General features: G+C 44.4%; 1 protein-coding gene across 1 annotated transcript in view; it reads right to left on the bottom strand.

The window, feature by feature from the left end:
• Positions 1–4,247: 4,247 nt before the first annotated feature.
• LOC109923583 (potassium voltage-gated channel subfamily KQT member 2-like) overlaps positions 4,248–24,135 on the bottom strand; it is a 59,466-nt gene continuing 39,578 nt past the window's right edge. Inside the window, exons 12-16 of the mRNA XM_048608513.1 lie at positions 23,817–23,925; positions 22,386–22,517; positions 15,614–15,715; positions 11,489–11,612; positions 4,248–5,006 (exon numbers count right to left, since the gene is read on the bottom strand). Of these exons, the coding sequence (XP_048464470.1) occupies positions 4,248–5,006; positions 11,489–11,612; positions 15,614–15,715; positions 22,386–22,517; positions 23,817–23,925 (1,226 nt within the window). The remainder of the gene's footprint in view (positions 5,007–11,488; positions 11,613–15,613; positions 15,716–22,385; positions 22,518–23,816; positions 23,926–24,135) is intronic.

The following is a 24,135-nucleotide window of genomic DNA, read 5'->3' as shown; positions in this document are numbered from 1 at the left end:
TATAAGGAGAGGCTAAAAAAACTCAGGTTGTTTTCTCTGGAGTTGCAGAGGCTGAGGGGAGACTTGAAAGAAGTCTGTATAATTGAGATGTATAGATAGAGTTGACGGTCAGAATCTCTTTCCCAGAGCTAAAATGTCTAATATTAGGTTGGCATGCATTTAAGGTGAGAGGGGGAAAAGTTCAAAGGAGATGTGAGGGGCAAGTTTTTTACACAGAGAGTGGTAGCAGTGTGGAACACGCTGCCAGAGGTGGTGGTGGAGGCAGGTACAATGTGGGTATTTAAGGGACTTTTAGATAAGTATGTGAATATGTAAGGAATGGAGGAATACGGACCAAGGGCAGGCAGAGGGATTAGTTCAATTTGGCATCATGTTCGGCACAACGTCATGGGCTGAAGGATCTGTTCCTGTGTCATACAATTCTCTGGTTCCACTCCAGGTCAATGGTAAACCCCAGAATGTTGACTTTCCTGCTGAACCTGAAAGCTAAGTTGCCCAATTTTGTATAGAAAGATATACAAATCCCTCAACAATCAACATTTAATCACTTCTCACCTTTTAATTGTATCCCATTTTCCCATTGTCCCATCAAAGTGAATAGCTGTGTATTTCCCTGCAACATACTGCACCTGCTATCCACTTTGACACTCACTCTAACCTGTCAATATCATATTCCTTATGTTTTCATCACTTTAACATTCCTACCCACTCTCCCGAGGTCTTCTTGTCCATTCTTCTGCAACAAAAAGCACTGTTCAATTTGTTTATAAACTCAGCTAAGTGGTGGGAAGATGAACAAGGCAAGAGGTGGAATATGCATCAATGGTTACCTTCAACATTGTAACACGAAGGTATTTTAAAACACAGCCTTATGCCTGTGGGCTGTGACACAAAGGTTGAGTTTTGCCAGGCCAGACTGACATCGTTAGCATCAAAGGTGTATCCGTCCATGGCAGTCAGCCCAGCAATGCTCCTCAAACCAAACAGGATAGACATGTCTCACTGTCAAATATCAGCAAAGAAACTTGTGCCAAGTGGTATTCTGCTTTTTTCCGTTCTTGTGAAAACTTCCAGTCGGCCTGGAGTCTCCTGGAATTGAAGGGCATTTGCCGAGAAAATGGAGTCGAGGGGAGATGAAGAATTTCTTTTCCCTCAGAGTCACAGAATCATACAGCACGGAAACAGACCCTTCAGTCCAACCCGTCCATGCCACCCACATTCCCAAATCAAACTAATCCCACCTGCCTGCTCCTGGCACAAATCCCTTCAAACCTTTCCTATTCATGTACTTATCCAAATGCCTTTTAAAGATTGTAATGTATGCACATCTATCTCTTCCTCTAGAAGTTCACTCCAGACATGAACTACTCTCTGCATAAAAAGGTTGCTCCTCATGTCTTTTTTAAATCTTTCTCCTCCCACCTTAAAAATGTGCTCCCTAGTCTTGAACTCCCCACGTGAGGGAAAATACACCTGCCAATCACCTTATCTATACCCCTCATGATTGTATAAGGTCAGCCCTCAATCTCCTACACTCTGGTGAAAAAAGTCCCAGCCTCTCCCTCAAAACTTCCATTCCCAGCAACATCCTGGTAAATCTCTTCTGAATGCTCTCCAGCTTAATAATATCCTTCCTTTAACAGGGCAACCAGACCTGGGCACAGTACTCCAGAAGAGGTCTCACCGAGTCCGGTACAATCTCAACCTGATGTCCCAACTCCTAAACTCAAAGATCTGAGCCAGAGGGTGTTAGGGGGTTTGGTATTCACTGCTGGAACTCAGCTCACACCTCCAACTTATTTAAAGGGTGTCTGGAAATGCAGCTGCCATCCTGTAACCTGAAGGGGTATAGTGCTGGGAAATGGGATTGGGCAGGGTAGCTTGTTTCTCGCCTGGCACAGGCACGACAGAAAGAATGGCCTCCTCCTGAACTGCAAATCCCTCAAAATATCAGATAAGGAGGAATGGGGAGAGGGCAGGGGAGCAGCAGTATGTGTATTGCTCCTCGGAGGGGTGGGGGAGGAGGGAAGCAGCAGGGACTGGATGGGCCACATGGCCTTCCTTTTTGCTGTAACAATGGCACGATCCTATGAAAAGTCACGACGACATGAAGAGAGCATTCTTGTTGTAGATTTTCATTTATCAGTTCTAAAAAGAGGAGAGAGTGTTGATGTGCAGTCACTTGAGGTTAATGCCTGTATATTCAAGTCCAGTTGACTTTGAGGATGTGCTGTGGGTCAGTGGCCATACACTGAAACTTGGAGGAATAAACCCAACAAGAAATAGTGTGCCTGGTGACCAGCTTCCCTTCCAACATGAAACTTGCATTTGTATAGTGCCTGTCAGAACTATAGAGTTTGCCAAATTGCTTTACAGCCACTGAGTCCTTTTTTAAGTGTAGTGACTCCTGTGAGAAACACCGGTGCACAGCAAGCTCCCACAGACAGTAACATGATAATGATTGAATAATGTGTTTATCAGCGGAGTTACCGGGAGGATTGATATTGGCCTTCAACTTGAACTCCCCCTTCAGCTTCTGAAAACAATGCTTTGGGGTCTTTTACATCCACCTGTGAGGACAGACAAGACTTCTGTTTCATATTTTAGCTAAAATGCAGCAATCCTCCCTATCGTAGAGAACAGAAATGCCAGGCTGTAATTGTTTTTGTTCAGATCCTGCAATGGGACTCGAACCCAAAACCTTTAAACACAGAGGCAGCCAAAGCCTAAATGGTTTCCCTTAAGGTGCGGACAAGGCCCGGATTTAAATACCCACAGCCAAGATCTTCAGCAGTGCAGCATGCACCCTGCGGCATACGGCAGTGCAGCATTCAGGGTAACACAGGGACGGACATGACCAACAAGTGCTCTCCTATTTTAACTTACATATGAAGGTAATTTTGAGACACATGGCCAGCCTGTGGAGGGATCAAACCCATCAACTCAGCCATATTCTACCCAAACGGTGGGAACAAGGCACTGGAGAAGAGACTGAGGGAGGATTGATTCAAAGTCAAATTATATCTATAATATGAGGGCCAAATCTGTTTGAAAAAGGGGGATTAAGAGTTAGAAGATATGAACAGGATGGCTCAAAAAGAACTGAGTGCTCCTTGTACTGAGGGCCCGCTTAGTTTATGGGCGGGGAGGGGAAGCCATGAACTAGAGAACGTGCACGGATATGGTAGATTCAATAGGCTAAATGGTCTTGTCTTGTTTCCGTCCATATTGTTGAGTATCAGTTAAAGTGTAAGATTCTGACCAAAACTCTTCAGGATCAACTCAGAAAGCATGTTACAGGAAGGGTTTATTCCCTGAAGGATATACACACAATGCCACTGTCAGGTAAAGCTTCTCACGAGAGGACTGACTGCCTTCCTGCCTCCATTTTCACCTACCAACATGCTCCCCTAACTCCAGAAAGATCCTCTCACCCAACCCAAACAGCTAAATCATTTTAGGGTAACACAAAATGATGTTTAAGCATGTTGTTGGTTAGAAAATATCTAAGAATGCAGTAATAGTAAACAAAACATGCTTTACCCTGTTCCAAACACAGCCTTCCTCAATAATGTCCTACAGTCACATGACTTCAAGGGTTGATTGTATCCTCAAGAATTTGTCTAGCCCAACTCCCTTCCCTAATTTATAAATAATCTGACACCATCATTTTAATAATCCTGCTTCTTGCTCCTTCTGTTACAGCCCACTTTAATGCTTGCATTGTTCAGTGCTTATTCACCGCCCCACCTTCCCAAAGGTTCTCTCCTTTTCCAGGAGTCACCCTTTCTCTCTCCCTCATTTTTTGTCAGCTACACCTGACACTGGGAAGGTGTTCAACATACATTCATTGGTCACAAGCTTGATGACATGGTGAACAAATGGGAGCCAGGCTCAGTTTCTTTCTGGGCCTCAGGCCAATGCTTCATCAGTTTCAGAACGACATCTGCCTGATGCGGTATGAGTGGCTGATGGGAGTGGTTTCAAGGAATGGCAGTGGTAGCCACCTCAGGAGTCCATTGAGAACCTAAGTGGACCCAGCATCTTCCAGTTGGTAGATCTGATGGCCTCGCTCACAATTTCCAACTGCACACTAACTCCCACCCACCGACTCCCACATCCCCGATTGTATCCTCAATCCTGCCGTTGTGTTTGTCAGAAAGATTAAGTATTGTTATCATTAGTGACTGCGAATGTAACCCCTTTCTCAGTGTCATTTTTGCTCATCAAATGAATGGAGGCCTCATCTATTTGGATGAGGACCATGTGAAGTCACAGTGCACCCCCTCACTTGTTGCTGACCTGGGGGGAGGACCAGATGGGGTGCACGCTTCTGAGTCTGTGTCAGACTCTCCCTCTGCAATGTACAGTCTGACCTTTGACCAGGGCGTAACCCCACTGTAGGGGGCATTGTTGACGTTGTCCAGGTTCTCCTTTGATTGTGAGATGCTGAAGCCGCTGTAGGAGCGTTCCAACTCCTCGTGATCCACGGACGGAATGGAGATGGAGGTGTCGCTGTCTCTTTCCTTCAACAAAGTCTCTTGACGCTTGCAGCAGTAGTCATCCTGCCGACTGTATTCCATCCCTCCCCTGCCATGTCCCAAGATCTTCTCATGCGACACAGAAGGTGGGGGTGGGATTCTGACAAAGGTCGTGCCATCGCCGACAGGGGAGGTCATGAAGGTCAGAGTGTCATGGCTCCGCCGGCTCATGCCATTGGCTGCGTGTTGGTGGGATGAGGTTGATGGTGGGCAGCCATTTGGAGCCAGCGTCGGCATGCCAAGTCCAGGGTACGTCTTGTGTGCGGTCAGGCTACACGACCGCAACATCTTGTTGGTGTTTGTGTTTCTCTCACAGAGCTCCTGGTTGTCCACGGGACTGTGGTACGGGGGAGCTGGGTCCGGCTCTTTGGAAATGAAATAGGCCTCAGTCTCAGATTGTGGGATCCCCATCCGCTGCATGTAGATGTTCACCAGGAAATCCAACTTCTTCTCCATCGAGTGGACCTGCAGCATACAGAGAACCTGGTATCACCATTTTGGAGACCCTTAGACAACCAGTAATGAGCTTCCCATCAACCAGATGCCCAATAGCCAACTGCCCACCAAACCATTAACCAGAATCTATTACCCGGCCTCCCATTACCAACTCTCCCTTAAACAGGTAACCAGCCACCCATTAAAAAGTGCCCATTGATCAGCTACCCACTAACCAGAATATTAACTAGCAATTGATTAACCAGCTCCCATCCAAACATAAATCGAAAAAGTTCTATAGTACTCCATTGAAGTTCCTTTTGATGATTCCTTGACATTTACAAGTCAGTCAGGGGACGTACAACTAAAGGCAAACACAGGGAGTGACCAGCTGACCTTGTTCATTATTGGAAAGCTGTTCCTTCGCCAAACTCCAATTTCTCACCCATTAAACTTCGGCTTTCTCTGTTTTAGTGTCTTCGCTATGGAGAGCCTTCCTGCATTTGAATTCACTCTGTTCCTTTCAAACTCCTAAAATATGTTTCTCTGTAATCTTTTCCTCTTCATTCCTTTGATCTTTATTCTTTGGAAAGACTTCTAATGCTAATCCTACTCTGAGTCCTCTTTTCTACAAATCTAGAAAGTCACTAATCTCCCTCAATCCTTTCTTTGCCTCATATTTACAGACTAATGTTTATGTTAAACACGTGAATCTTCTGTAGATCACAGGTTCAGTGGCTTCAATCTCTCATACAACCAGTGTGAACATTTTAATTTTAGGAAATTGGCTCCCACTGCACTATAACAACTCAAAGACCACATGCCCTGGGATCTAACAATATGACAATTACTACCTGGACCAGATCTCCATGACCTCCAGTGAACTCTGGATGAGGCTCAAATTCTGAAGTTATCTTATTCACTTGTACATGACCAGATTTATAATCAGATTCATGTTTGTCAAGTAGCAAGTGATATTCATGCCACACTAATGCCTGGCAATGACCTTCTCCAACAAGAGAGAATCTAAACACTGCCCCTTGACATCCCATGGCATCACTGTCACTGAATTTCCCACTATCAGCATCCTGGGGTTTACTATGGATCAGAAACTGAACTGGACTCGCCATATAAATAATAAGGCTCCAACAGTAGGTAAGAAGCTAGGAATCCTGCAGTGAGTAACTCGCCTCCTGACTCCCCAAACCACCTACAATTTACAAGTCAGGAGTGTGATGGAACACTCCCCACTTGCCTGGATGGGGGCAGCCCCAACAACACTCAAGAAGCTTGACCCCATCCAGGACAAAGCAACCCGCTTGATTGGCACCACATCCACAAGCATTCACGCCCTCCATCATCGACGCTCAGTAGCAGCAGTGTGTACTATCTGCAAGATGCACGGCAGAATTCACCAAAGATCCTTAAACTGCACCTTCCAAACCCACGACCACTACCATCAAGAAGTAAAACAATAACAAATATACCCGAACACCCTCAAGCCACTTACCTCCCTGATTCAGATATATATCACTGTTCCTTCACTGTCGCTGGGTCAAATTTCTGGAATTCCCTCCCTAAGGGCATGGTGGGTCAACCCACAGCACACGACTGCAGCAGTGCAAGAAGGCAGCTCACCACCACCTACTCCAGGGGCAACTAGGGATGGGCAATAAATGCTGGGCCCAGCCAGCGATACCCAAGTTCCATGGGTGAATGACAAATGTGCCTCAATTGGTAAAATATATCTTTCTACAATGAAATAAAACAATGAACACACTGTTATCCCACATCAATGGACCATTTTAACTTAAACAGAATGATCTCTGGGCAGAACCTCTCTTTCTTGTAGTCTCCTATCTTTTACAAACTTCATACAGGAACTGTTGACAGCTCCATGCAGAGCAGAATCCATTAATCAAATGTTTCCAATTCTCCCATTAAGCACCAACAAATAGGACTCTCACAGCAAGAGTTGGTCACTGAAAAACCTTCACTCAGTGTAATTTTGTCCTTCATTACTGGGGTGCCACTGAGTGAAGAACTCTTTCCTGACTAAAGTTAATGACAAAGTAAATTGGACAAAGTGGAAAGGTCTAGGCCCGAAACGTCAGCTTTCCTGCTCCTCTGATGCTGCTTGGCCGGCTGTGTTCATCCAGCTCTACACCTTGTTATCCTGGAAAGCACATTGCTGATTTGCTATTGTCTATTTTCCATCCGTGGTAAAAATTACATTCCTGTTGTTTATAGATTGCTGATTTCAATGCACTCTGAAACTAATCCGTTCCTCAAGCCTGTGAAATTAACCGTAAGTGAGCCATGCGTATCAACCTTAACAATTGCAAATCCAAAACCCACCAATAGACACAGTGTGAAACCTCAAAATATGGCAAAGATCAAAATGGTTTCCTGGCTAAGTTGAGCTTCCCTGAATGCTGTTATGCTGAATGAGCCTGATCGCAAAAACTTTGATCCACAAAAAACACGTACAAACTATTTTACAAAGAAATTTTACCCAAGACCTTAAGACTAGAAGAATCAACAGTAGGCCCTTTAGCCTCTTAATCCTGCACCACCATTCAACAGGATCATGGCTGATCCAACATTCCTCACATCCACTTTCCTGTCCTTTCCCCATAACCCTTCATTCCCTGACTGATCAAGAACCTAGCTCTCTCACCCTTAAGTATATACAAGGATTTTGTTCCTACAGCTCTCTGTGGCAAGGAGTTGCAAAGACTCTCAACCCTCTGAGAGAGGAAATTCCTCCTTATCTCAGTCTTAAGTTGGTATCCCTATATTCTGAAACTATGCCATTTGGTCCTAGACTCTCCCATGAGGGGAAACATCCTTTCAGTATTTACTCTGTCAAGCCCCTTAAGAATCCTATATGATTCAATGAAATCGCCTCCCATTCTTCTAAATTCCAGGGAGTAGAGTCCCAACCTGTTTAACGTTTGCTCAAAAGACAATCCCTCTGTACCAGGGATCATCCTAGTAAACATTCTCTGAACTGCTTCCAATGGAATGATATCTCTCCTTAAATAAGGGAACCAAAACTGCTCACAGTACTCCAGATCTGGTCTCATCAGCACATTGTACAATTGCAGTAAGACTTCCCTACTCTAATACTCCAAACCCCTTGAAATAAGGGCCAACATTCCTGATTATCTGCTGCATCTGTGTGCTAGCTTTCTGTGTTTTGTGCTCAAGCTTCATCCCCTCCCCAACCCAGTCCCTTTGTGTTGGCAGTTTTTTGGAGTTACTCTCAATTTAAATGATATTCTGTTGTTTTGGTCTCCCTGGCAAAATAAACAACTTCGCATCTTCCCACATTATACACCACTTGCCAACTTTATGCCCACTTACTTAACCTATCAATATCTATCTGTAAACTGTTTATATCCCTCTCAAAACCTGCCTTTCTGTGTATTTTTGTGTTATCTGCAATTTTGGCTCCAGTACATTCACTTCCTTCCTCCAAGTCATTAATATATATTGTAAACAGTTGTGATCCCAGCACTGATCCCTGTAAAACCCACTGGTCACAGCCAACCTGAAAAAGAACCCCTTAGCCCCACTTGCTGTTTCCTGCCCATGAGCCAATTCTCTATCCATGCTAATATACTGCCACCAACACCATGGGCTCTTATTTTATCACTTAACCTTTTGTGAGGTACCTCATTCAACACCTTCTGGAAGTCTCAATACAGCACATCTATTGGTTCCCCTCTATCCACTCTAGTTGAGACATCCTCAAAAATCTCTTATGAAGTAATCAGACACCATTTCCCTTTCACGAAGCAATACTAATTCTGCTTGATTAGATTACATTTTTCCAAAGATGCTGCTATTACTTCCTTAATAATTGATTCCAATACTTTTTCAGCAATAAGTGTTAGGCTAATTGGCCTGTAATTACCTAGTTTTTGATTAGGGATGTGACATTATCAGTTTTCCAAACCTCTGGTTCCTCCTCAGAATCCAACAATTTTTGGAAAATTATAACCAACGCGTTCACTAATTCTGTAGCTACTTCTTTTAGGATCCTAGATGGAGGCCATCAGGGCCAGGGGACGTATCTGCCTTTAGCCCCATTAGTTTGTCTAATACTACTTCTCTAATGGTAGTGAATAATGATGGTGATTTCCCCAAGAAAACAATTTGTGTCATTGATGAATTAATAGACTGTACTAGATCCTATTGCACGTCCAATTCAAGTGGATGAAATTCCAGGTGGGAGCAGGTAAAGGGAATCCCAGCTGTACATGGTTGTGGATAGGATCATTGCAGGTTTGGAATTGGGAGTCTTCCAACAGGGATTGAGCTTGATCTTGAAAAGGGTGGAGGTGCATGGCCGCTCCACCGGGGTCACCCAGAATCTATTCCCAGGCAACCAGAACTTAATAGTCCCACCAGGTCTACATCTCTAACACGGGCACAATGAAGGTATATGGCAATCACCTCTTTATACCTGGTACCTAGCCTGAGAGTGGCAGCACTTGTACTATATTGCAGACGCCAGGTGGGACCTTTTAATTGCACATGAAACAGAACTTGCATTTCTGGAGTGCCTTACACTACCTCAGGACTTTCACCCACTTTATAGACAATGAAGTCTATATGAAGTTTAGCCACACTTGCAATGTAGGAAACACAGTAATCAATTTGAACACAATCAGCTCCCAGAACATTGTGTAATCATGTCCAGTTAACCTAGTTTTAATAGTTATTTTTTATATAGTAGTGGTAGTCACCTTAGTCTCAGGGGACCTCAGGGCTCATTAGACAGATATGACTGAGGATGGTTTAACCAAAAAAAAAAATTGAAGTTTGGTTGGTTTAGAGCCAAATATTGACCAGCTGTGAGGTGCTGTGGCTCAGAAAACAGCAGCAGGAGGTGTGGGGCTGGTGTCCTCCCACTATCAGGCTGTATTCCCAAGAACAGAGTGGCAGCATAATTCATTCCAATTAACTGGCCAATTATTAACACCATCCCACCCTCACTGGCATGTTTGTCATCAGCAGCATGGGGACCCTGCCACATGAGATGGACCTGCCAATTACAGCCAGGTGCCAATCAACAGTTTCCGGGAGCCTACTGTACCCTCCTCTCTGGTTGCTCCATGGCCCAGTGAGAGACCACTCATCCCAACTGCTATCCCAAGGACATGCTGAAGCATTTGCCTCACTCCCAGCCCCACTCCCAGCGTGCATGTCCAAACTGGATACAGTACGTTTAAAAAAAAGCTTCTGTGTTGCTGCAAATAGTGTTAAATTGTCCAAACTTTCCAACAGGACCACTGTAAGTGTGCCAAATTTCAAAGGGAGCAAAATTTATACTAAATGCCAAAAGAACACTAATTGGGTGGAACTCAGCCCTGAATGGGGGTTACCATGGAAAATACAGTATTGTTTCCCCACACTCCTGTTTAACTTAAAACAAGGAACAATGTCTGGACAAATTCCTTTTGCTTTCACAGGACTGGCCCCTGCAGTTGAATATACGTGACATGTAGAAACCATAAGTGAGCCACGTTTTGATCTTTGCTGATCGTGTTAGATTGGTTGTCAGTGTAATTTCTACCATATTCCAGCACAGAGCTCACCTGGCCTGCTAAGACACTTCAATAGAGAGACTCCTATTGCTCCTCCTCAGCAGCTCAACTGGCATTTGGGGTGCTGAGGAGGCTGCAGACTTTCTGGCCAAGTGATTGGGCAATCTGCAACTCTGAAAGGCAGTCCTCTCCCTTTAATTGGATGGTAGTCTCAGTGATGGCCTCATAATTGGGCATCTCCACTCAATTTGTCCCCATATTCCCACCATCTCAAGCCAGTGCTGAGGACTCGCTCTCGCTTTCAGAGCAGGAATTCCTTAATTCAGTTAAAATTCAGCCAGAAATTCGTAATAGCTCCTGGGAGCATCACTCTCCAAATCCCTACGTGCCAATCTTGATGTCCTGGATCCAAGCAGATCATCATTCTTTGGTCCTCCTAGAATATTTAGGAATTTCTACACACTGTAACCAAATCATAGAACCCATACGGTGTGCAAGCAGGCAATTCAGTCCATACCGACTCCCTGAAGAACATCCCTCCCACCCTATCCCTGTAGTCCTGCATTTCCCATGGCTAATCCACTAGCCTGCATGTCCCTACACACTTTGGGCAATTTAGCATGGCCAATCCACCTAACCTATACATCCTTGAAATATGGGAGGAAACCGGAGCACCCGAAGGAAAGCCACGCAGACAAGGGGAGAATGTGCAAACTCTACACAGACAGTTGCAAGAGGCTGGTATCGAACCCAGGTCTCTGGTGCTGTGAGGCAGCAGTGCTAAACACTGAGCCACCGTGCTGCCTAGATCCTTTAAAAAATGACCGTTACCATTCTGTAAATTTTATGTTATCCTGTTTTTTCGTATGTTTGGTTTGTGGAGCAGCATTTCAGCTCCCAAGTCATTAACGTGTTATTGAAAACCTCCCCATGATCCCTAAGACCAAGCGTTACCTGTCTTTCCATTTTCCCAAGACGTCCCATCATACTCAGGTCTTCGGGAACCTCAGGCTCTGCTGGGATCTTGGTGCGGTCCTTCTCCTGGAGCTGGGGGCCTCGGCCAACAATCTGGTCAACTCTACCATGGAAGGTAAACAGATACCTGAGGTAATAGGGTAGACAGTAACTCTGCCTTTCACGTACAAAGTCCAGCCCGATTGTCAGTCTAGGTGTTAGCGTCAACAAATTGGAAAATGCAAGGCCATTGGACAAAGATGATCAGAACTCTTCAAGGGGAAAGTTTCTCTCAAGGTACCATAAGATTCTTTCTGGGGAAGGGAAGGGTTGGAATTTGTCTTTTCTCATTAAGTGGCGAGGAGTGGGGAGGAAACAGTGGAGTCAGTTTCTAAAATATAACTCAACAGTTATTAATCAGGCATTACTGAGATGCGCTCCATACACAGTTACATCGGGCATGCCAATAACGTGCACATGACTCACAACAAGAGACAGCAATGGAAGTTGCATACAGACACAAAGCGATGAAAGGCTGGGGTTGGAGGATTCGATAAGGAACAGCACGTGTCTCTAAAAGGAAGGTGATGTTTTGAAGCTGGGCAAAGGCTGGCACTCCATGGACTCATCATGTGCCTTGGCGTTTGTGTGGATTCAGAATGGATATCCATACACAAGCAGAGGGTGATCACCGAGAGAGGAAAATGATGCTTTTCATATCGGGAGGCACCCATGGAATCCAGCAATCATAATTTTAATCAACTGTGTATCCAGCCAAGGTTTTATATCCAGAATCATCATCATATTTCTCATCAGGGAGAGCAACTGAATAATATCAATTTGTGTGCACAAATTCCAAAATCCTGTCCTCTGAGGTTGGACCTTCACTGATTGGAGTTGCATGTTGACCTTGTTGAAACACAGAAGATTCTGAGGGGACTTGAAAGGGTTAGTGTAGGAGGCTGTTTCCCCTGGTGGGGAAACCTTAGACCAGAGTCTCAGGGTAAGGAGTCACCTATTTAAGACAGAGATAAGGAAGAATTTCTTCTCCCAGCAGGTAGTAAATGAGTAGAATTATTTATTGCAGAAAGCTGTTGAGATTGGGTTATTTAGAATATTCAAGACTGAGGTAGATTTTTAATCAGTAAGGGAATCCAAGGTTATAGGAGAAAGGCAAAAGACTGAAGCTGACAATGATCAGATCAGCCACGATCTCATTGAATGGTGGAACAGGCTAGATGGGCTGAATGGCCTAGTTCTGCTCCCATGTCTTCTGGTCATAGGATCTATCCTCAGTTGGAGGGACCAATGGAGAGCAGCTGGACATCTGTCACCGTTACAATGTTCCGGTGCTGAATCATTTTCCCAATGAGGGAACCTAGGAACTGACATTATGGGGCAGCTTCGAGCTGCCTCTACTATTGCCAATTGCTGACCGTCCACACTAACTGCAGAACTATAGCCTGACTGATAGATTCCATTTTGCAAACCAGCTGCCTTTGTGGCCTGGTAGGAGTTGGGTCAATCAGAAACTCGGTTCCAATTTCTTTTTCTTAATTTTTCGCAGGATGTAGGCATCATTGAGAAAGCCATTAGTCGTTGCCCATGGTAAAGTGGTGGTGGTGAACCTCACTCAGTGGTTTACAAGAGTACTCCCGAGGGCTGTTCAGAGTTGACTGCATTGCTGTGGGTCTGGAGTCACAAAGAATCCCAGGCAGGGTAAGGGCAGCAGAGATCCTTCCCTAAGAAATGGTAGCGAATAGATGGGATTTTCTGACTATCTGGTAGCTTCAGCATTATCATTTATGAGACTACTTTCCTTATTCCTGACTTATTTATTTAGTTAATTTGCATTGAGCTTCCTAGCTACCACAGAGCAGTTTGAACCCGTGTCTTCAAATCAACTGATCTCTAGATTGTCTGTAACATATCCACTCAGCTCCCACTCTCCCTGGTTCATAGATAAGCTCATCTTGCAGAGGAGCTAAGAGCCAAACCTGGTAAAATGAGATCTTCTATGAGTTCCATAGAAGAGTCACATTGAACCCAAACTTTGTTGCTTTCTCCACAGATGCTGTCGGACCTGTTGAGTTTCTCCAGCACATTTTTTGTTTCCTTCATTCTACAGGTTGGACTAGACTTGAACCTAGGTCCCCAGAGGTGGCTGTGGTATGTAAATTCCAACAATCTATCAATGCAGAGAAAGACGATGGCTTTGCTTAAAATGGGAAATAGGTACTCCTTGCTGAGAATGTTCTTTTCAGTGGTTCTACAAACCTTCAGGGATGTGTGTGTATTTGTGAGAAGGTTGGGTAAATGCCTCAATCCTGCTCTCGCGAAAAATGGATCTGCCTTGCATACATCCTGTGTGCTGCAACCTGTATGTCTTACTCTGTCCAAGCTTTTTTCACCCTAATGATCATTGATTACTGTGATCTGCCTGTACTGCTCACGAACAAAGCTTTTCACTGTACTTAGATACGCATGACAATAAATCAAATCTAATTAGGCGAGGAACTAAAATGCAAATCAAGAAAAGATATCCATTTAGAAATCAGGCTTTTCCAATGACAGATAAAAAGCCATCACAGTGTGCTATGTTGCAGTAAGACTAGGGGCACCCTGCTAGAACCGGGGTCAATGGTTTTAGCTGGATCAACAAATAGATAGGACAGCAATCTGTCCCTGGCCTCACCACTCCCTCTCTCTGTAACATCCTTCCAGTTGTGCATCCCTACAAGATTTCTGAATTGTTCCAATCACTCTCTGGAGTCTCCACTCTATTTTTTTTCATTTCATTTGTGCCTTTAGCTTCCGAGATCCCATGCTGTTGGATTCCCTCATTTAAACCTCTTTGAGCCCCTTCTCTACCCTAAATTTCTCCTTAAAGCCTACCCTTTTGCTCAAGGTTTTGGTCACCATCCAAATACCTCCATTTGTGTCATTTTGTGTCTGAGAACATTTCTGTTTTCAGAATATTTTACTGCAGTGAAAAGAAACTTTATATCAGTCACCAATGTTGTGATAGGAAAGAAAATAACTTGCATTGATATAGCGCCTCAGCTGCAGTAAAACCTCTCAAAGTGCTTCTCGGGAATTAGACAGAGACGGAGCCGAAGACAGCAATATTAGGATAGGTAGAATCTGAGCAATATCTTTAAGGAGGAGAGGGGGAGAAATCTGGAGACAGAGTTCCAGAGCTTAGCGCCAAATTGGAGGAGTGCCGAGTTCTCACAAGGTTGTGATAGGCTGGAAGCTATGAAGGGATCGGAAAGTAAGGATGAGAATGTTGAACACTAACCTGGAGGCAGAATACGGTGGGTTCTGGAAATGTAAAATTCCTCTGCTGAAACTGTTAACTCTCTCTGCATGGATGTTGCCTAACCCATCGAGTTTTATTCCAACACTTTCTTTTCATGTGAGAACTTTAAGACTCACAAGAAAATAGCTGAAGCCCCTCATTCTGGAGAAGCTGTCCCGGTACGGGGTTGTGCAGTTGGTGCATACTCAATGATAGTGCACTCTGCTTCTCTCTCACCAGGGAAGGTCTCTGCTGCTTTCCTTGTCCAAAGTCTTTGTTGGGTTTCTGTTCAATGATAAATTTGGTTGTCCGCCATTTGCCCAATCAAAGCCACAGTGTGCCACATCGTTTGTTTTTTATTTGAATGAAAGTGAGCCTGTCACACCTCATGTTGCCCTTTGCCTCAGAATGTATCCATGCCTCATGTGTCTCATGCTTCCATGCAAATAACAAACAGCAATTTCAAACCCAAAGCGCAAAAGATGCTGCTTTCTTGCCCATCTCCTGCCATTAGAATCGCAAGCATTCCCAGTCATTCAAAGGAAATCAAAAAGCTTTCACCAGTTTACATAGTGCAATACAAGCACTGACAGCTAAACCCCTTCATCGACCACTTTATTTAGCACTTACCCTCTCATCTGTATCCTTCGGATAATAACTTGAAGTGCTGAGTAAATTTTCACCTGAACTTGAATCAAATCCTTTTGAAGAAACTTTAATTTAAGTTCTTTTTTATGGATCTGTGCCTGAAGAAGGGGGTTGGCTGCATAAATAATAACTCTTGAGTGAGACAAAGTACGCATTCTGTCGAGTTTAGTCCTAACCTAGGAGAGTATTGGATTGAATCTTTGGAAGTGGTGAGGATTCCCTTTAACTTCTTATGCCGGGGAGTTGAAGGGGGTGGGGGACCCACAATCATATCTATCCTGGCAGATTGAAATAAAAGAGAACACCAGCTAAATGCATAATGAAGCAATGTGAGGACACAGAACAGAATTACAAGACAGCAGTACATTTATCAATCGAATGACACAGACAGTGTCGAGAACATTACTGGGAACGGTCCTGTTGAAAGAATCCATCTCATAAGCAGGACTCCTTTCTGTGACCTCACCATTATTTTCCAAAACAGTCAGCACCTGTAAAATGTCAATAAGTCAGCCCCTCAGCGTGTAAAATAGAGGCAAAATGCTTCACACGCTGGACATCTGAACCAAATGCCAGAGGTTGCTGGAGAAACTCAGCAGGTGTGGTGGCACCTGTGGGAAGAAGATGGAATTGATTTGAGTCCAGTATGATCTTCCATCAGAACACAAACTAGAAATGTTAACTCCGTTTTGCTCTGCACAGAAGCTGCCAAACCTGCTGAGCTTCTCCAGCGTTCTCTGTATTAGGGTCATGTAAGACAGCCTAGTTTAGTTCCAACCTGACTGTCATGGCTTGTTGTTCAATAAGTGTATTCCATACATAGACACATCTGGCTGTGTCCAGAGGCCCCAGAAACAATTTACCCGCTGACATCAAATCTGTGGAATGATAATGTGAAACCAAGGATAAACAGTTGAGGGAGACATATCCCACTGATGCAACATGAAGTTGGGTAGAGCCTGGGCTTAATCTCCCAGCTACAACTCAACACATGCCTTCTGAAAGTTACACATTAGTTTTTCACTTCTTGCAATACATCAACAGATTTCAGACTTGGAAACTCTCAGCTCTGACACAGGGACAGTTAACTGCAAGCCTGGCCTCTCTAGCACTGAGTAATATGTGTGAGACAGAGTTTCTATCAACACTTCCTGCTAAATTTGCACAAGGGTCCGAACATAAAAATTTCTTTGTACTGTTTCACAAATGGTCAGATGAGTTTTCTGTGAACTTGGCAAAATTATTAAATCTTCCACAACGACAGCTGGGCTTGATCAAAGTCAACGAAAGGTCAATGCGTTACTGAGAAATCTAAGGGTCTAAATGTTGCCCTGCTCTAGATGTGACCCATTCACAAGCAAACTCTGGAAATGGTGTGGGTGAAAGTCAATTGTAAGACTAACTGCCAAGAGCCTTGTACCAATAAACATCTCAGCCTGCGGTTTCATATTTACCAGTCAGAGCGCCCCCACTGCTGTACTCTGTCATAATCTCAAAGTCTGGCAGCTTTCCATTCATGTCAAAGTGAGGAACAGATGGAGCAGGTATCCACGGTATTCCCAAAATCGCTGCACATCTCCACATTGACCCTGATTGGCGAGAGCTCTGTCTCCTCACTGAAACTATCAATGTGCCCCCTTGTGGCTTACCCTCCCAACACCGTGGCAATGAACTTAACATTGTTGGGAAAACTTGGATATATGGATCTATATTGCTTGATCCAACCCGTTCAGTGAGTGGCCTCAGGACAGATCTCTAGAGGACACCACCAGTCATATCCTGTCAACTTAGTATGCACTCATCTCCTGCTCCCTATCTCCTGTCACATTATCAACTGTCTCTCCAATGTAATTGCTCCAGTTCCATTCTCCTCCATTCTGTCAACAGACTCTCCTGTGGAGCCTTGTCAGATTTGCAGTATTCATAGAATCATAGAATCCCTACAGTGCAGAAACAAGCCATTCAGCCCATTGAATTGAATCATGGAACGAGCTGTGAGAGGAAGTGGTAGAGTACAATTACAACATTTACAAAACATTCAGACAAGTGCATAGATAGGAAAGATTTAGAGGGCTTTGGGCCAAATGCAGGCAAGTGGGACAAGTTTAGTTTGGGAAATTTGGTCAGCACAGACAAGTTGAGCCAAAGGTCAGTTTCTGTGCTGTATAACTCGATGAGTCTGCACTGAAACTCTGAAGAGCATCTCACCCAGACCTACCACATCACCCTGCATGGGATTTTTACCACCATTAACCCACCTAAACTAAACGTCCCTGCATACTGTGGGGCATTTTTTGCCTGGCCAATCCACCTAGCCTGCACATCTTTGGATGATGGGAGGAAACCGGAGCACCCAGAGGAAACCCACACAGATGGGGAGAATGTGCAAACTCCACACAGACAGTCGCCCGAGGCTGGGATCGAACCCAGGTCCCTGGTGCTGTGAGGCAGCAGTGCTAAACACTGAGCCACCGTGCCACCCCATATTACTATTCATTGCTATTGTTCAGCCCTCCTCCTCTCCTGAAGATGCTGATCTGGTTGGGACTTGGGTATTTGAACTCATCAGTTAGCTTAACCAAGCAACCATTCACCTTGTGTGACAGTCAGTATTTATTGCCCATCCCTAATTGCCCAGAGGGCAGTTCAAAGTCAAACACATTGCTGTGGGTCTGGACTCACATGGAGGCCAGACCAGGTATGGATAATAGATTTCCTTCCCTAACTAACCAGACAATTGGCAATGGTTTCATGGTCATCATTACAATCTTAATCCCAGACTTTTATTGAATTCATCTGCCATGGCGGGATTTGAAACCAGGTCCCCAGAACATTACCTGGGTCTCCAGAATAGTAGTCTGGTCATATTTATAGTTCATCTGCCAAATTTTTGCCCACTTATTTATTCTACCAATCTCTCTCTGTAAACTGTTTCTATCTCTCTCACAACCTGCCTTTCCACGTATTTTTATGTTATCTGCAAATTTGGCTCCAGTACATTCACTTCCTTCCTCCAAGTCATTAATATATACTGTAAACAGTTGTGGTCCCAGCACTAATCCCTGTGGAACCCACTGGTCAGAAACAACCTGAGAAAGAACGCCTTAACCCCACTCGCTGTGTCCTGCCAATGAGCCAATTCTCTATCAATGCCAATATACTCCCTCCAATACCATGGGCTCTTATCATCTGACTTAATCTTTTGTACCTCGTTGAATGCATTCTGGAAGTCCCAATACAACACATCTACTGGTTCGCCTCCATCCACACTAGTTGAGACATCCTCAAAAACTCTTATAAATTAGTCAGACACGATTTCCCTTCCTTAATAATTCATTAGGCCATCACCTGAAATTTAGAAGGTGATAAGGAGATTTGCTCAAAGATTTCAAAATATTAAAGAAAATTAATCAAATGGAAAGGCAGAAACAAATTCTATAATTTTGGAGTATCTGGGAGCATGGTCTAAATTTTGGGGCCAGACCTTTCGGAAGTGAAATTAAGAAACATTCCTCTGTGACACCTTTGTGTGGAGCACTATCAGGATGTTCTATCAGTTGTTGGTTTTACATTTATACATTGATAGACCTTTGCTCACCAAAGTTATTAAATAGCAATATACATTGAGCTCATTGAGTATTGAAACAGGTTTGAGGGACTGATTGGCCTTCTCTTTTCCTATATTGCTAATATGAACCTGAAATTGGATTCTCCAATTAAAGTCTTACTTAATTTTAAAAAATAATCAAAATGTATGTTTAAAGTTTGTCATGTTGATTTCTCTCTGCTATAGGAGAAGAAACTACTCATGAAGTAAGTATCCAGCAAGTGACTAAAGTTTATTCCATTTCTAAAGATCAAAATACTTCAGCAGCTGGTCGGAAGGTTCCTATGTTCTAAGTTAAGAAAGATGAGTACAAGAATTATGCAGTTCCTTAGGACACATGAAGGATGGCAGAACAGGAGTGTCATGGTTGCAGCACACAGAAGTTCATGGTTGGTCCTGAGTAAACACGTCTATGGCACATTCGAAACACAAACAGCTTCAGCTCTAACCTTGAGCTGCAGGCTGAAACACCCGTAAGGTGATGCATCAGGGAAAGGGGAAAAGTTACCTGGCTTCTTTGTACTGGGAGACAAGTCATAGCTCTTAAGGTGGAACTCCCTGGTTTGATCAGTGTTCAGGGAAAGGAGAGTGTGTCTGCAAGTCAAGCAGATAAAGGGGGGCCCAGAGAGTGGGTGTGTTAGCCTTTGCAACTGTCTAAATGGCTTGAGGTTCTTTCAGCTTGTCTAGACGAAACAGCGAGGGCTGCCTGTCCAACGTCAGGGTTTGGAACATCTGCTCACAGCTAGGAGGAACCTGCAATGGGACGGGAAGGATCCAATCATCATGGTCCATGTAGGTACCAAAGGAGGTTCTACATAGTAAGTCTGAGGACCTAGGTGTCAAATTAAGATGCAGATGCTAAAATAGTTGTAATTTGTACATTACTACTGGTGCCAGGTGTAAATTGGCATAGATTAGAGAGGTGAATGTGTGATTCAAAGAGTGGTTTGGGAGAAGTGGGTTCTGGTTCGTGGGGAATTGGCACTAGTACTGGGGAAAGGGAGCCTATACTCCACATCCTGTGATGCCTCATACTAACGCCCTCCATGTTGTTCCTCCTGGCATGGAGCAGTTTCCTGAAAGGGCTGATGCTGCACATCATCCACTTCGACTCCTTCATCTGCCCAGACACACCTTGGTATTCTCTTTTACTGCAGGGTGGCAAATGTCCCCAGTGAAGGGCTGTCTGCGAAGGAGTCCTCTCTCTTTCCAATGGGAACCACATGTGATTGTAGATTTGGATGGTTGCCAGCCTCCCAGCCCAACTGTTTATTCTGCAATGCTGTGGAGTTCGTGGGCTATGTGAGCATTGGCTATGGGTGGATGCAGCCCTCTTTAACTTTCTCAGTAACTTTTTTGTTCTTTTGGGTACACTTCACTCCCACACTCCAGGTCTTTGGCCACCCAGTGCAGAGTGGGTCCAGGTATGGTGTAGGATTTCCTCCTGGATCTGCTCCTTGGCCTGGCCAAAGTGATAGCCCCCCAACTGCCCACTGTCTCTCTCTACTCCACCACAACCAAAAACCCCAACTGTTTTATAGGATGTGAAAATAAATATTCACAAATGGTAATACTCTGACAGGAGTAATAATTTTGGCACAAATATATTTTCATTCAAAAATATGCATTTTTCAAAACTTCTAATAAAGACGCAGTAGGAAATCTACCAGGTTTTCCCTTCAGCATTTCATTCTTTAGGTTCAGCTGAAGCTAATTGTTTTGAGGATGGAATTTCATAACAAAAATATATTAAAAATCTTACATCAATGTACTAGATAAAGTCTACATGGAAATTTCAATAGGAATTAAGTTTTTACTTTGTACTTAACAGCACTGTGTACATGACATAGAAACAAAGAAAACAGGAATAGGAACAGGCCATTCAGCCCTTCAAGCCTGCTCTGCCATTCAATAGAATCATGGCTAATCATCCAGCTCAGTGCCTTGTTCCTGCTTTCTCTCCAGACTGTTAGATCCCTTTAGTCATAAGAAATATATCTAACTGCTTCTGGAAAATATTCAATAATTTAGCCTCAACCACGTCCTGTGGCAGAGAATTCCACAGGCTCCCAACTCTCTGGGTGAAGATATTTCTCCTTATCTCAGTCCTAAATGGCCCACCCCGTAATCCTTAAACTGTGGTCCTTAAACGCGTTATAATACATTGGCCATAAAACATTGTACAGTCTCACTCGCCTTGATGAACAAATGGTGGGAATGTAGGGATCACACTCAATAAAAGAATAAGCACCATCCAATCTGCCTTCTACTTTTCTGGTTAGATTGTTACAATGGCTAATCACAGTGACCCCAACCTCTATTGCAGACTCAGCCATGAGGTCAGGAGAGCCCAGTGGTGGAGGGTTTTGGGAACTATAATATCAAATTCACCTGTGCCTTTCAGGTGAGTTACACACGACACAACACAGAAAATGACCTAGATTTAAAAAGCATCTTTTCACAACTTAAGGATGTGTGAAAGAAAGTCACAACCAATGAAATCATTTTATAGATAAAGCTGCCATTGGAATGTAGAAAATCTGGTGGTGAGCTTGCTGACAGAAAAGTGCCATAATTAGCAAAGCGATAATGTTTTTGTGATGCTGGATAAGTATTGGTCAGGAGATTGGAAAGACGTCCGATGCTATTGTTTGGATAGTGGCTGTGAGACCTCCTCACGAGAGGCCAGACAAGTCCTTGATGTAACACCTTATCCAAAAGACAGCACCTCTAACAGTGCAGCACTCCCTCAGTATAGGCCTGGATTTTAAGCTTAAGTATCATATATTCCAAAAATATTATTTTCTCAAAGAGTGGTGAACACTGCTGCCTCACAGCACCAGGGAGATGGGTTTGATTCCACCCTCGGGTGACTATCTGTGTGGAGTTTGCACATTCTCCCCGTGTCAGAGTGAATTTCCTTTAGGTGCTCTGCTTTGCTCCCACTGTCCAAAGAAATGCAGCTTGGGGTGGATTGGCCATGCTAAATTACCCCATAGTGTCCAGGGATGTGCTGGCTAGGTAGATTAGCCGTGGGAAATGCACGGTTACAGCAATTGGGTAAAGGGGCGGGTCTGGGTGGGATGCTCTTCACAGGGTCAGTGTGGACCCGATGGGCCGAATGGCCTGCTTCCACACTGCAGGGATTCTATGATTCTATGATAAGTGAAATATTCCACCGAGTAATGATTGGACACAAATCTGTTTAATGTGACGAGTGTGTAGTGTTGGGGTGTGTTTCACAGATTCAGACAGGGATGGAGTTGGTCACGGACACACAGTGGAGGGGCATGGCCGAGGTGAGGGAGAGGCTGCAGTTTAATGGAAGAGTGTATGCTTGCCTGGACTGTAGGTTTTTGATTCTGGAAAGCATGTCCAAGTGGCCTGCGGAATACTGCTCGATGACATCCATGACGTCGTACGGCCGCAAACTCTCCTTGAACTTCCGTTTTGAAACGAGAAATCGCATAATGCTACAAAGAAAGTTTCCTGACAGTTAGAGCTGGCAGACAAGAGCAAAGATTGGGCAGAAAAGCAAGAGAGTCAATCCACCTGGTTCACCCAGTAACACCACCCTCCACCCCTGCTCCTCGGAATGATTGAGCCTTCACCCTGTGAACCTCAGCGTTAATCAGTGGAGAAAGTCTGTGTTATTCATCAAACACTAACCTCCTTGTACTGAGTCGCTGAACAATAACCAGCCCCGGGACCCTCCCCGATTCTACCTTCTCCTCCTAACATCAAGAATGTAAATGCTCCAAGGAAAATTGATGTAAAATTTCCCACCCTCATCTCTTTGAGAACACTTGGGACATCTTTATCATATCCCAGTCCATGTTACTGGGGGAGCTAGTCACCTGAAAGAGGCTAAGATTGCTCGTCCACAGTTAAGCTAGCTTTTTAAAAATCTATTCTTAGATGGGCAAGGCCAGCATTTGTTGCTGTCCCTAAATGCCCATTAAGCCATTTCTGAGGGCAATTAAGAGTCCACCGCATTGCTGCGGATCTGGAGTCACATGTAGGCCAGACCAGGTAAAGACGGCAGATTTCCTACCCTAAAAGACATTAGAGAACCAATAGTAATTGTCACTGAGGCCAGCTTTCAACTCCCAGATTTACTAATTAGCTGCTGTAGTGGGATTTGACCCCATGACTCAGGGCCATTAACCAATGGGATCACTAGGCCAGTACCATTAACAAGAGAGAGGCATCTCCCTTCTCTAAAGGGAATGGGTCACAAAACAAAGACAGATGTTCCTGTGCTCAGCAAGTCATGGTCCTGTGACATGATAGAGGGGCTGCATTGTGAATTGGGGTGGGGTGGGGTGGGGTGGGGTGGGGTGGGATGGGATGAAGAATGGGGCTAGGCTAATGTCACAGGCCCTGCCTTTCTCAGCTGAAAGGGATGGTCAGAGGCTGCTCAGAAGTTAGTCCAGGAAATAAGAGGTCTGTGATGAAGCCAGTAGAGGGAACGCTACACTCACTGCGCTCTCATTCCCCACATCATCACAGTCTGACACTGAGGGGCTCCATTGCTAGTTGGCATGCACAGATTTCCTGGCTTCAAAACAGCTTAAGGCACACACCAGCTGGAAATTACATTTTGCCATTGAGCCAGCCTCTTGGACATCAACGTCCTAACTCCCTCCGCACTGACAGATTGCAACTTTCTGGGCTTGGCTCAAACCAATTACCATGGACTTCCCAGTTGAGATACACAGTTGAGTACACAGCTCTCAAAAACAGAATTTATTTTTCAGTCTAAGTCTTACCACATGGCTCTGATTGAAACCTTCAGTCCAGGGGTGAGATCGTCCGTCATGAACTCACACTGACAGCTCCTGTTGTCTGGCATGTCCTCTTCAGGCAGACTCGTATGGTCTAAAACACAGAGTGGTCACATTGGAAATCCGCACAGTGCCTGCTCTCATTCCAGTCACTGCCAGGCCACACAGGGGAACACTCCCCTCTTCACCAAAACACTGTCACTAAAGGCAATACATATGCCCGAATAGTTAAACGGAATAACGCTTCAATCTCAACAAAAACAAAGTTGCTGGAAAAGCTCAGCAGGTCTGGCAGCATTTGTGG

Source organism: Rhincodon typus, chromosome 19 (assembly GCF_021869965.1).
Source record: "Rhincodon typus isolate 14 chromosome 19, sRhiTyp1.1, whole genome shotgun sequence".
Taxonomy (NCBI): domain Eukaryota; kingdom Metazoa; phylum Chordata; class Chondrichthyes; order Orectolobiformes; family Rhincodontidae; genus Rhincodon; species Rhincodon typus.
The sequence above is the reverse complement of the archived record's forward strand: the minus strand, read 5'-3'. Positions and strand labels throughout refer to the sequence as shown.